The sequence below is a fragment of the Anopheles merus genome, chromosome 2R (genome assembly GCF_017562075.2).
Source record: "Anopheles merus strain MAF chromosome 2R, AmerM5.1, whole genome shotgun sequence".
Lineage (NCBI taxonomy): Eukaryota > Metazoa > Arthropoda > Insecta > Diptera > Culicidae > Anopheles > Anopheles merus.
Window position 1 is genome coordinate 25439127 of NC_054082.1, and position 14094 is coordinate 25453220.

General features: G+C 43.1%; 2 protein-coding genes across 2 annotated transcripts; both read right to left on the reverse strand.

Annotated features, from left to right (window-relative positions):
- Positions 1–4392: 4392 nt before the first annotated feature.
- On the reverse strand, positions 4393–5870 carry LOC121589634. Its single transcript, XM_041908710.1, has 2 exons — positions 4736–5870; positions 4393–4662 (listed from the first exon to the last, which is right to left on the reverse strand). The coding sequence occupies exons 1-2, from the start codon at positions 5390–5392 to the stop codon at positions 4651–4653; spliced, it is 669 nt and encodes a 222-aa protein (XP_041764644.1). The 5' UTR covers positions 5393–5870; the 3' UTR covers positions 4393–4650.
- A 4591-nt stretch (positions 5871–10461) lies between these two features.
- On the reverse strand, positions 10462–12165 carry LOC121590159. The gene is made up of 3 exons (XM_041909589.1): positions 11882–12165; positions 10890–11795; positions 10462–10826 (listed from the first exon to the last, which is right to left on the reverse strand). The coding sequence occupies exons 1-3, from the start codon at positions 12070–12072 to the stop codon at positions 10571–10573; spliced, it is 1353 nt and encodes a 450-aa protein (XP_041765523.1). The 5' UTR covers positions 12073–12165; the 3' UTR covers positions 10462–10570.
- Between the last annotated feature and the right edge of the window lie 1929 nt (positions 12166–14094).

Consider the following 14094-nt stretch of genomic DNA (forward strand, 5'->3'; position numbering starts at 1 on the left):
GAAACTCCAAGCATCAATTTCGTAGTGGACGCACGATGTAGCCGATGTGGAAGGGGCAGAGTTGAGAAGCGAGTTGAGCGGGATGGGAGAAGAAGAAAAAAACAAAAACAACTCCACTTCTGACTGGGATCCTCTGAATGGGGGAAAAAATGGGAAGAAAACATACAAGCACACGCTCCCAAGGCTGGGTTTTGCAGTAACAGGACGGGTGCAATTGCGGGTAGGTAATTAAGGGAAATTTTCCACCCAATGAACCACCGCCGGTCGGAACCTGCTCGCAAACGTCCGGAACGGGCAGCACACGCTCCCGGTGCGGTCGAATGCTGAAGTGAACCACACTCGAATGAATACGCTTTGAATTTATCGCATTCGAAATGAATGCGAATGACGGCAGTGTGGGGGTGTTTAAGCGTAATGAAGGAAGCAGAAGGAAAAAAACTGGCTCACACAAAAACACACATACACACATACACACGCGCGCACGAACAGAGCTTTGAGATGGTTTAACTTTTGCAATTTGTCGTTCGGTCGCCTTTTCCGTATGCAAATTAGCACCATTACGTTGCGGGTAGTGCGAGTTAAGGGGAAAGTTTGGGGTGAAAAGATGAGAGTGAAGGTAGAGTGCGAGTGTGGTTGTGTGACGTGGCACAAATGCTCATTTTGTTTAACAGTAACAGGTTACAGGAAATTAACAAATCAACACGTCCGGTGCATTGCCTCCTGCCGGCTGGTTTGAGTCGAGCGGACTAAAACTAATGTTGCAACTACAGTGGACGGGAACATGAATTACATGTTTCGAAAGTTTTACGTGGGATTGGAAAAAGTATCGTTAGGAGCCTAATGTAAAAAATTTTTGGTAAGATTCTTTCGTCTTCGTATGGCGCCTGAAGGTATGCAATATGTTTGGAAATATTAATTATTTGCTGTTTGTGTGGAAAAATTATTAGTGGCGCCTAGTATGGCGCCTGAAGGTATGCAATATGATTGATACAAATAGTTATTTACTGTTTGTGTGGAAATAAGATGAAATACAATAAGCTTAAAATCTTCATAAAAAGGGACAGTTTGATATTGAGCAAAAACTTATTTTTTTAAATTATAAAACTATTCTGAACATAAATTGTTACAATCAAAACCATCCTTTTCAAAAGAAACAGAGTGCGCTGTGTCTTATTTTGGTTACAATTTCAGCAGAAATAGCTATAACACATTTCTAAAGTAAATCTTAAGTTTGTAAACAACGTCATATAAAATATTCTTAAGGACTGAAGGACATAAGACACAGAATTACACGTGCTTTTCCAACTGCGTACACAACGTGAATTCCCCTTTTTATTCTCTTTTTCTGACAGCTCGGCCGGGTTGCCAAGATTTTACATTTGTACAAGGCTTGGACATTATTCGGTTGACAGTTGATGTATGAGGTTGACGTTTATGATCCACATTCGCCTACAGCTCGGCCATCCTGAACATTTAATTGCCCTCAATTTAAGCCTAGCCTAGTTCTTAAACTAATCTAAGGTAAATGTTGCCGTTAATCATCATTAGCCTAAACACGCAAGCATGGTTCTATCCATTTCTTTAGTTTATTCGCTTCTAACACACCATCGTATGGCATTTGAGTTACCTGACAACCATCTATATCTCTGATAACGTACCGATCGCTTGGTAAAACTTTATGAATGACATATGGCCCTTTATATTTTGGAATCAGTTTTTTGTTAGTGTTCGTGGTAGTGTCAACGTTACGTATAACTACAAAATCACCTTTTTGGAATTTGGTAGCAGGTTTATGATTTTTATTGAAGTAATTTTCGTTTATCTGCTGTGATCGTTTTATATTTTCTGAAGCTTTATGACGGATCTCGATCAGTGGTCGATTTACATTTAGAATATTCTTTTCATCCAGAAATTCCTCCAATTCATCCACTTCGCAACTTCGCTGTTCGATGCCAAAAAGAAGAATAGAAGGAGTAAAGTTTGTAGACGCATGTTTAGTGTTGTTCAAAGCATATTCTGCTGATCGTAATTGAGAACTCCAATCGCTATGATCATGAAAGTCCGAGAGCTTACTAAGCATAGGACGAAGAACGCGATTGACTCTTTCAACCTGCCCATTAGCTTGGGGGGAACTTGTGGCATTTAAGATGTGTTGAATACCATTATGTTCGAGGAAATTTTCAAATTGGTTAGAAGTGAAACACGTAGCATGATCGGTAATGATTCGCTTTGGGCGGCTATAGTATGACATGTATTGGTTGAGGATATTACAGACCTCTTGGGCATTTGTTGAGCGAGTTGCATACATTTTCGTAAATTTAGTGAAGGCATCGATGACTACTAATATGTATTTCTTTTGTGATCTAATTGAAGGTAAGGGACCCAAATGGTCTATATGAAGTGTATGGAACGGTACTGGTTCTTTTGGGATGCTATGTAGGTTTTTGTTATTAATACGAGTAGGAGCCGAATAAATTATGCATTTTAAACAATTTCGAATGAAATGTTCAACTTTTGACTTCATATACGGAAACCAATAATGTGTACCAATTTTGTCATAAGTCTTGTCGACAGCTAGATGACCTATTTTTTCATGAACATGACGAATTATGTTTTCTGACATTTCACGTGGAACGTATAGTTGTAGTCCCTTGGAAGGTGATACGCGATATACTAACCCGTCCTGCAATGTAAAACCTGCAACAGGCCCCAACTCTAAGTTTTTTTTTATTTCCTCAATGACAGAATCTCGGGCCTGAGCTACTTGTAGTTGAAAGTCCAAATCAATTTCATTGACAGCGCAACTTGATTCCAATCTGCTTAAAGCGTCAACATGATTCATAGAGGAACCCGCACGATGTTGAATGGAATATTCGTAATTTTCAAGGAAAAGCGACCATCGAGCAATTTTGGCTGAGGTGTTACGGTTTTTGAGGGTTTCCACGAGAGAGTTACAGTCTGTAACAATTTTTACGGGTATTCCATGAACATAAACATGAAAGCGCTTCAAAGCATATATGATCGACAATGTTTCTAGTTCATAACTATGGAGCTTAGATTCATCCGTGGTTGTGCTCTTAGAAAAATATGCTATGGGATGGAATCTGCCATCATCTTGTTTTTGTAACAAAACCGCACCGAAACCAGAAGAACTGGCATCACAGTGCAGTTCTGTCTCACGTTTTGGATCAAATATCGCCAATACGGGAGATAAAATGAGTTTTTCTCGTAAGGATTTGAATGCATTTTCACACGTAGAATCGAAATCAAACCGCTTTTCATTTTGTAACAAATTAGTTAATGGTTTCGCTATGTGTGAAAATGAAGGGACGAAACGACGGAAATATGAGAAAAGCCCTAGACATCTGCGTACCTGTTTGGTGTTTGTCGGTATCGGATAATTTTTAATAACCGCTATGTGCCTGTCACTGGGACGTATCCCACAAGAATTTGCTTTATACCCCAGATAATCTAATTCTTGTTGACCAAACCTACATTTATCTAAACGGAGCTCTAACCCATTTTGGCGTATTTTCGTAAGGACAGCACTAAGAGTGCTCAAATGAGAATTGAAGTCAACTGAAGCAATGATGATATCGTCTAAATAAACTACTAATTTGTCTGCCTCAATAAATTCACGTAATATGTTATTGATAAATCGTTGAAATTCAGAAGGAGCGTTTTTTAATCCGAATGGCATTTTGACATACTCGTATTGACCATCAGGGGTAACAAACGAGGTATATTTAATCGAATCATCGTGCATTTTGACTTGATGAAAGCCACTTTTTAAATCTAGTAATGTAAAAATTCGCTTATTACTTAAATGTTCCAAACATGTTTCTATTAACGGCAGCGGAAAATTATCTCGAACAGTGATTTTATTGAGAGGCCTATAGTCAATACACATGCGAATTTCCCCACTCTTCTTTCTGACCAAAACTAGAGGCGAAGCATACGGCGAATTACTTGGACGAATTATTTGTTTTTCTAATAAGTCATTAACTATTTCACGTACTTGATTTCGCTCTCCATATGATAGTCGACGGGGTTTTGTGAACAAAGGTGTGTCATGAGTAAGACTTATTTTCATGCTGTGATCGGGTGGAATAATTTTTTCAGATGGATAATTTAAATAATTTTGATTTATAGAACATAAAAGAGCTGAATTTTCATGGCCAGTTAAATGTTTACCTATATGGAGTTCTGAAACATCATCAGATAAATCAATCGCACATATTTCCTCAAATGCCTCATTTTGGGTGTCGTGATATTCTGCAGGGCATAGTCTTTCTAACTTGAATGGTACTAAATCTAATGTGTCTTGAGGCAACGGAATACTCTGAGCCAATGATGACATGCATGTTTCTCTGTTAAGATTGGTAGGTCCTTTATTAAGTTTAATTTTTGATTTGTTTTTATACAGAAAGATATTGAATTTTTTTAATAGGTCACGACCAATAATCATAGGCCAGGCAATACTATCGCTAGGGAGGATGATAAATGTATGTACTGCCTCATCCTTTCGCAGATTTATTTTGCAAGACACCTCTCCACAGACAACAAGCATCTGGTTTCCGAGACCCTGATATCTTGATGTCAGAGGTGGTTTAACCAAAGTTTTTGGAACTATAGAAGAGTCGATAAAGCTCACTGGGCTTCCTGTATCAAGGAGAGAACGCACGCATGTCAACACTTTGCTCGGGTCATTTTGATTTTGGAAGGCAACACTCACCTGTTCAAATTCGTCTAAAGTTGTACCCTGATCTTTATAATGCGCGGCAGCCGATGGGATGATTATTTTAATTGGGCAGTTTCGAGCAGCATGCCCAACCTGATGACACTTAAAGCACGATCCTGGTGGTCGACGTGGCATAGGGCAGGAATTCTGATAGTGTCCAAATTGAGAGCAGTTGTAGCATCTCACTACAGCGGGTGCCTGCTGGTTATCCGATGTTTTTGACACATTACTTGGTTGGCGGATGGTCCCTGATGATGATGGTGTTGCAATGTGTTGAGGGCGGATTTGCTCGTACCGTTTCAATAGTCGCTTCAAATCAGTTAAAGAACGAGCAGCGAATCGAATAGATGCTGTGTTGATAGGATCATTGATTCCATCGATGATGATATTTACCAGATCTTCTTCTGGTACTGGAGTTCCCCATGCTAAGGCTTGCATATCTAGAACGTACCGTGTGATGGACTCGTTTCTTCCAAGTTGTCGTGATCTGAGCTGCTTGTATACATTTTCAAGCGATTTGGTTTCGCTGAAAGTTTCTATCAAACTATCTTTCAATTCATGATAGGCTGTAAAATCTAGTGATTTTGCAAATTTTGCAGCCGTACCAGTGAGCAATCGACGAGTATAGTGGAGCTTCATTGTATTATCCATATTGTATGGGAGAAACGCACGCTCCAGTTCCTTGAACCAACGCTCGATGTGATCATTATTGTCACCGCTAAATTTATCGATGTGGCCCCGGGAAAGGAACGGTTGGAGCTTCTAAGGCTGTAATTCGTTGTTTGAGCTCAAGAATTTCAAGCTTTTTTTTTAGCATTTCAATCTCATCGTTTAAATTGGGTGTGTCGCTTTGCGGATTTCCAGCTATAGTTGAATCATGCGTAGCGGTATTGTGTTCATTGCGCAAAATGGCGGTTACGTCGTTCTCAGCATGCGTCATGGTGGTGGCATTGTTCTCACTAACATGTGTCTCGCTTTGTAGAGCAAGTGCAGTTTCTTCCTTAGGCTTTCCACTAACCGATGGAACATCATATGGATTGTTCATATTTTGTACGCTTTCGAAGGTAGTTTCGTACATCTTACGTATTTGCGCAATGGTGGCATTCGGCGACACAGGAACATTAGCGCATTCCAGGGCGCACAGCATTTGGTCTTTTGTCAACATTCTGACCGACACGCTAAACAACACACGCTTGACAACGCTATTAATTTTCACTCTATAATTTGTCGTATCCCACTTCTGAGATGTAAACAACGTCATATAAAATATTCTTAAGGACTGAAGGACATAAGACACAGAATTACACGTGCTTTTCCAACTGCGTACACAACGTGAATTCCCCTTTTTATTCTCTTTTTCTGACAGCTCGGCCGGGTTGCCAAGATTTTACATTTGTACAAGGTTTGGACATTATTCGGTTGACAGTTGATGTATGAGGTTGACGTTTATGATCCACATTCGCCTACAAGTTCAACAAGAATAATTGAATTCTTTTAACAGACAATGCAAATGACATTGATGAAGCAAAAGAAAAATGAGATAAGACAAACCGAGTTTTCAAAATGGCAAGACAAAAAGCTACAGATAAAGATAAATGAACATACAAAAATATCTAAAACATCAATTTATTGCTTTCAAAATGTTTATTGCTAGCGTATAAAATACATGGCAAATAACAGCAAAACATTATCCAACGTAACAAATTTACTTTTAAAATAAATTTCAAACCTTATCAAACTCACACCATCTGATCTTATTCCTTAGCCAATCCGTACGCGAAGGGGGTTATCGCAATCCCCTAATGAAGTGATTAAAAATTAAACTCGGCCTATTCCGCTAATAGTCCACCGATTCTCGTTCCCCGGCCGGTACCGGCGGTTCAGCTTGGTACGCAACATTTTAACGTCAATTTACCGATGTCACATTTAACCAACGAGTTCCGCTCTACTTTTCACCATCGTGAGCAACGCAGCAATCAACATTTGCCCATAACCTTTGCACGGAAAACCCTTCTCAATGGGGACAGTTTTGTGCCTTCGTTCGCATAAACCTCTACCGCTTGGCTTCATTTAAACACCTTAGCTTTGCTGGTGGATTGTGGAGATAACGCCTTGAACGCAGCTCCCCACAGCTGAAACAAAGGCAAGCAGCCAAAGAAGCGTGTCTTGGAAACTTGGAAACGATTTTGCTTTCACATCTATCACGGCGCCAAGAAAGGTGAGACAGTTTGTTTTGCGGAGAAAACTATCCGGCTGACCTTTTCTCGGGGGACTGTTTTCGAGTGTAAATTTGTCCCGAATAGCGTCACCACGTACGTAGGATAATTTTTTTGACTCAGAGATGGTAAGGAGATATACTTTAATTTAAATGAACAATAAAATACCAAAACAAATGGGATAATAACAGATAAATATCGTGAAAGAAGAAAGGCATAGCTCCAAATAGAAATCAAACTATCGAATGAATTGTAAAAGACTCTGAAAAAAGCTTCACCATTTCTCCATCCAGCAGAACAATTCCATCATCAGCAGTTCTGATCCAAAATCATCAACCAAATCGCTCAAGATGGTTCGGTGGTGGCTGTTGTTGGAGTAAAGATTTTGCATAATGAATTTCAAATTGTTAATTGTTGATCTTTGCCGTTCGCTTTACCGCGGGGCAGGGTCGACCTTTTGTTCCACGCGTTTATAAACCCCCCCCCCCCGCCTTCTCCCTCCAGACCAATCGCTATCGCAGCTCGAGCAAGGGGTGAAAATATTTTAAACCGATTAGCTTGATTGATTCCTTTTCTTTCGCCAATTTCGCCGCCTCCATAACAAAAGCTTCGCCGGCGGGCACTATCAGAGTCGGTCTAACACAATATTAGTTCAATCACTCAATCGCTCGGCAAGTTTGGGGAGGAAAGGATCATTTTTAACACGACCAGCTGACTTGCCCGCGGGCTACGATCGATGACGGTGGAATTAAGTTTTGCTCAGTGCACTTCGTACCCGACCACGGTGAACGGATGAAGTGGCTAAGTGGTGGCGTTGGTGTTTTTTTTCTCTCTCTTAATTTCATTCTTCTGTCAGCCATTGTGCCATTCTACGAACGTCATCGTAATTGACCGCTCTTGGCCACAAGACCACCGTGATTATGATTGAGTACGGAGGAAATCATTCCCCGCCGCTAGTGACGGAACGAGGCGAGAAAATTGACGTAGGATAAATGCAGATCCAGTTTCCGCGCTTCCGCGTAGCTGTTTTCAAAGTGGCAATTTTTCTAGTCCGTCCAGATTGAACTGTTGTTTTGTGATCCATTCCCCAATCCACCCTCGTAGCTCATACCGGTGCTTTATCAGTTAAACGAAGTCGCAATATAGGAAGGAAAGAATGCTTCTAATACCACTTTACGTTAAAACGCCTGCTCGATTCTATGAAAATACAGATTGCCTTTGCAATTGCCGTGAATGAACAATTCCCTGTAAAGGTAAATGCGCACGCGCGCACTTCCAAGCACCACATGCGGGGCTAGTATATTTGTGAAGCAATCGTCATTGGTATGGCTTTGATGCTGAACTATATTAATGGTAAATTTATCTCTGGCTTTGAGAAACTTCCAACCATTCACCCTTTTGATGCGGCACTCTGCTGCGGTGGTGAAAAGGAAGCACTCACAGTGATTTGTACAATTTTCTTCATTTTGTTTTAATCTTCCGAAGCGGTTTGCCAGCAATGCTGTGTTTCGGTGTTGCACTGTGATTTTTTTTTCCGCCACGGCCAACATCTGGCAGACGGCCACGTTGCTGCACAGTACCAAGAGTCAAAACATGAATCGCTTAACAACGATGAAATAAGCAGGCAACAGGCACAAATTGAAGTCGGGCGGCAAAAAAAGGGTGAAAAACGAGCGGTCCAATAAAAAATGTCACCACACTTTTGTGGCCTCCACCATTTGGTCGATTATGGAGAGCTTTTTTCGGTCAACCGCCACTTGCATCGTGAAGAGGGTGGGGACAGAAAGAGCACATTAAAAAAAAAGGCACGAAAACCCACCCAACACCCCCTCCATAAGTATGGAGATTTTAATTCAGTTAAAGCCATTCGAGATTTCAGCCTGTACGTGTCGCTCTGTGTGTCGTACCCGCGCATGCCTCTGTGTGCGTGTGTGTGTGTGTGTGTGTGTGTGTTTGATTCAGCCATCCAGGCAGAAAAATGTCCCCGGAAAACGTTCCCATTATGCAGCCCGAATGCATATTATCCCACTGTGGCACCGGAAACATCATTGCTGTAATTCATTCGAAAATTGGGTGAGTGTGTTTCATCGTCATCATCGAGCTAGGCGTACCGGAGTGTTCCTTTCCATTCCACCTTCATACGCTACAGTTGCACTCGGTGCACTTGAATGTCTCATTTTTGTGTGTGTGTGTGTGTGTGTGTGTTTTTTTTTGTCGCACATTTACGTTCTCGTACCGGTTGGAAATTCCCCTGTTCAAGAAGCGTCGGCCGGGGTAGGAGCGTTTTTATTGTGTGTGCCATGAGCAAGAAAATCAAACACACCGAAACGGAAAGGACCTTTCAATGTGCATAAATAATCTGTCTCTTTCGTTCGCTGCCGCTGCTGTGAACATTATACATTATGGTTGGTGCGCGCTGTTGTTTTTTTTTTGCTTTCAAACAGATCGGCTTGGTGATGGTGGGTTTGATTGTGACAAATTATCACTCCTCCTTTGTGGGACCGTTCACTGGAGTCCGGCGTCGATCCCGGAGAGACGGCTCGGGGGCTGGTCCAACTCACGATGGGAAACATAAATGTCCAACAACTGTGCAGCTATGTTCCATTTCCCGATCCCCTCCACGGTGGGGTGGGCAAAACTTCCACACCGGGCATTTGAATGGTGCAGCTGTGTACTGGTTGCGTCCTGTGTCTGACTTTATAATCGTTTTATAGCGCACATTTGTTTAAGTGCCGCACAAAACGGCACAAAGAATGTGACGAAGAATGTGGCGTGAAATATAGAGCACGGCCAAACTTTTAGACTTAGCTCTCAGTTGCATTGATAGGATGGTTGTGCTAGCGCAGTGCAAGTCAAGGCGTAGAAAGACAGCCATGGAATTCCCCAGGAAATGATAAAACATGCTAAAGTTTATGGTTAAGAAATGGCTTTAAGCGGGTTTTATAAAATAGTTTGTTTCCACTGTTTGTCTTACCGCTAATCGAATGTACAGTGCAGGTTTATCACTGTTGCACCATATCTCCAAGACACGCAAGACAGTCACGCAGAACGGCGTCAGCACCGGCGTTGGATTTCCGTTGCTGCCGTAGTGCCGTGAAAGATTCGATGCTGCTGTGCGAAGATTTTCCATCCAGACAAATGGTCCCTTCGCACGGTTTGGTCAGGGAGATAAACGTGATTACGGGTAGCCATTGCTCTTATGGTCATAGCATTGCCGGTCACTGCCTCGGTTACCGATGCCGTGCCCAATAGGTATCCAATACAGCACCGTTCGCAAGGGAGCACGTATTTTTGGGAGCAGCAAATGTGTGATAAAACTATTCTTTCGAGTCGCCTAGCAAAACTGCTGCTGGATGTTCCGGGATACTTGCACTTCGGACAAAATTTGTTACACTAAATCCGATGCGACACGGAAGCATATTTATCATGGTGAGATTGCATGGTGCTTTCTTTCGTGTATCTGTTTTCATACCCTTGATGTCTTGGGCTAAAAATACGTTCTGCAATGTTTTAGATGGTTTATGATTGTTTTGGTTTAAAAGAATAATGCTAAACCTCTACATAATAGGTTGTTCTAATGCATCTCATCCTCTCAGCAGCAGTAAGAGATTCGTTATTCCTTATCCACCATATCCAGATAGCCTTGCTGAGCGGCATGTACCATCACCTTGGAGATTCGTTCGTTCACCATTTCACCTCCCGCAGTGAGATAGATCTGACGGAATGCATCCGCCGTAACGTCCGTGTGGAAGTGATGCACAATCTCCTGTACCTCCTGCTCGTTGGCTAGCATACAGGGTAGAAACTTGATCGCTATGATCGCACCGTAAATAAAGTGCTTCTGCAAATGCTCCTTCATTGCGTCGAACCTATGATGAAGCAGGAACAGTTTAAAACCGATTCATGTTTGGTAAATGCACATTATCCCATACCTGTACGGTTGTAGTGTCTCATCGTCTGGTTGTAGCTTGACAATGTCACACAGACATTGCATTAACTCCCGATGGTACACTGCGAGCAGATGATCCCAGCCTCCGTTCGTCCACGCTTCCGGCGGCATGTTCATGTACATGAAGAACGACAGATCAAGAGCCGGGGAGCCGTACCGATTCTCCTGGAAATCGATCAGCATTACATCCTGTGGCACTTTGCCCTCGTAGCGAAACAGCACATTGTTCCGGTTGTAGTCTCCGTGGAGAATCACCGAGTACTGCTCGTCCCGCTCGAGACAACGTTGCATCAGTACGGAGGGAGTGGTACCATACTTGCTCCGCAATGCCCTGACACGGTCCCCTACAATGGCCTGTTGAAGCAGTGCCGGCTTCTCGTCGAAGTAACGAAAGAGTCGCTCAAAAACGACCTTGAACACGATATCGTAGCTTTCGAAGAAGATTTTACCATCCTGCAGGAAGTTAAGGGGAATGATCTGTTTGACCAGCTGGCCCAGCGTATCCGACTGTCCACTAACGCGCAGAGCGTAGGAGCAGGCGTGGAACTGGGCTATCTTGCGTGCCATAAGCTCCAGATGGGTTTGATCAAGGTTCAGCCGGGGCCCTGGGATAAAGCCCGCCACTGACACATCTTCCATTACGAGAAACGTTTCCTCCTGGTCGCTGTAGGCGGGATAGCGCACGCCCGCCTCGGCCAGATAGATCCGGGGTGCGAGCGTGCGAAGATCGAGCGAAGCGCAAGCATCACGCAACAGCTGCTCGAACGCCGGAATCACAGCCGAATAAACGTGGATCTCGTTCGGGAAGAGTACGAGTCCGAGTGATTTCTGGCGAAAATTATCATCACCTTTCATTACCTTCACCATCACGGTCAGACATTTCGTAGCACTGGCGGTGGGATTATAAAATGGTAGATAAAACTATTGATACCAGTGTGAATCTGGCCGCTGCTTATCGCGATGCGCGATGCTTACCCGCTGCTTTGGTGGGTGAGTTTTAACGTCAACCGGTGTATGACCGACATAAACCCATCCAATCCTTGGGGTGTGGTAAGTGTACGGTCTCCCGCTGACACTGTGCGATAGTCTTGCAGATCGGCATTCGATTGTATGATTTTGTCAACCAGCTGCGATGTGAGAAACCTTTCCTTTTTGTCCGGCTCCATTGCGTTACGGTCACGGTCACACACAAACTGCTCACCCACTCAGTTGAAGTACGGCAACATACTGTTCCGCTGCCGAAGGGGCAATCAAAGTGATCAGAGTCAATGCATATAAAAAACGCAGCAGAAGCGACAACACACACACACACTTGCAAGAGCGTCTGAACGATACGGAGGCGCAGTGTGAAGTTCGTTGGAAGTATGTCCAATCTTATCACTAAACACACACCAAACAGAAGTTGGCGTTTTTTTGTTGTTGACCTTGTCGTAATTGGTGTGTCATTCACGATGGGATGCGTCTGAGTGTGCGTGTGTTTAGCGAGGAATCAAGAGCCGTATAGAACCAACATATCCACGGTTTTTGAAGACTCGGTTGAATTTGGTACTGGTGACTTCAGCGTTGCGTGTGGTCATGAATCCGAGCAAAGAGGAAAGAGTATGTGTTGTTGCTCTCACAGAGTCAATGACTTCGGGCTATTGGAATATTATGATCTTGAGCTGGTAGAGGCCCTGTTGTCTTATTCAGGGTCAAGATCAAGAGGGTTCTCCATCATATCCTTCTGATTAGTCTTCTAAAACACTTTTATCCCCATTATTAGGACGCTAGAAGACCACAGTCCATAGACCATATGGTCCACAGTGCCTTCCAAAAACGAGATGTATCAAATTTTGGACTCATGTCTTGATGAACAGTTGCGGTCCAAATTCATGCAATCTGGAGAAGAATGTTTTATTTTTTTCATTATAAAGAAGCATTACTGTGAATTTTGTTTCACCACTTTCAGCTTATGTAAATGAAATTGGGTTTAACTATTATTCGTTGATAATAAACAGGAATAAATGTGTAATCCCCTTTGTCATGGTAATGCATCTTCAAAGTTTTGGAAATTTGCTTGATGCGAACGAGGAGCTACATGTCATAACTTCATAACAACAGAACGTGGAATCATCTTGGGCACACCAGCTTGCACCAGCATTATCCACCAGAATTTGGAGCTGCAACATTTCAAATGACTGTTACGGCTGCAAAACTTTGCACCATTCTCCAACAGCTCGCCTTTCCGTGCAAGCGAAACTGTCACATACACGGCAATATTTTCCATTTTTTTCCGTTCTCTCCTTTCGTGGTGCGGTATGGTAGTATGCATGTCAAACTGCACTTTCTGCACTTCCGCAGGACTCGGATACCGTACCAAGTGAAGGAGACAAACATGCTTTCTCTGGTTAAAAAAAAAAAACAGAGCAACTTCCAACTTTCCTGGAAGACGAACAGACAGATAGACAAATAACATGACGATAATGAAACTAATTAAATAGTCGTAAAACTTAAGCAAAAGCCATAAAACGAAGGAACTTTTGGGACTTGGCAACGGAGCAACGTGGGCCGTGGCAGGATCGAGCAGGGATTGAAAAATCGGGCCGGCGCCCGGTCCGGACGCCAGTAAATTCATTAAATACAGCGTACCAAGCGACAACATATGCTTCTGACAATCGCAATCAAATTACGCTACCCGAAATCTCCGTGTTCACCCTTAAAATCACCCACCCTGCGGGAGGGAGATGTGTGGCTCGATCGGGAAGGGCGATGGGGAGGGATGTTGGTGCCTAGCGGGTTGCCGAGCGTGTGCCGGTGTCGGTAAGGCAAAACTTTCCCATTCAATTACCCGAAAGTGTTTGTTCTTCTCGAGAATCAGGGTAGAATCGTCTTCAAACCTTTTCTGGCAGGTTTTGGCTTCTTTGTCGGCGGGAGAGGGGGGGGGGGGGGGGCAGGGAAACGAAGCCAAGCCAGGGAAAACTTTTGCCAAACAGTGAAGTGGAAGCATCACAATTTCGGATGTGGGAATCACTTTCTCCATTTCCGGTGCAAACCGTTTCGTCTTGCCGGCCAGCTGCCTCGCACCTTTGTGCCATCGTTTGTGCCGAGGCCGGCCTTAGTCTAAATCAAGTTAAGTGTGCTGGCAGGATATGCACATAACAAGCACATATATCGCGCGCGCGCACACACATACACTTATACTCGTGAAC

Bases quoted from the DNA above. Each gene is read 5' to 3' on its own strand.
- LOC121590159 (XM_041909589.1), bottom strand. From the start codon at position 12,072: ATGGAGCCGGACAAAAAGGAAAGGTTTCTCACATCGCAGCTGGTTGAC. The intron at 11,796-11,881 runs GTAAGCATCGCG...TCCCACCGCCAG, and splicing joins CTCACCCACCAAAGCAGCGG to TGCTACGAAATGTCTGACCG. The intron at 10,827-10,889 runs GTATGGGATAAT...GCTTCATCATAG, and splicing joins GAGACACTACAACCGTACAG to GTTCGACGCAATGAAGGAGC.
- LOC121589634 (XM_041908710.1), bottom strand. From the start codon at position 5,392: ATGGATAATACAATGAAGCTCCACTATACTCGTCGATTGCTCACTGGT.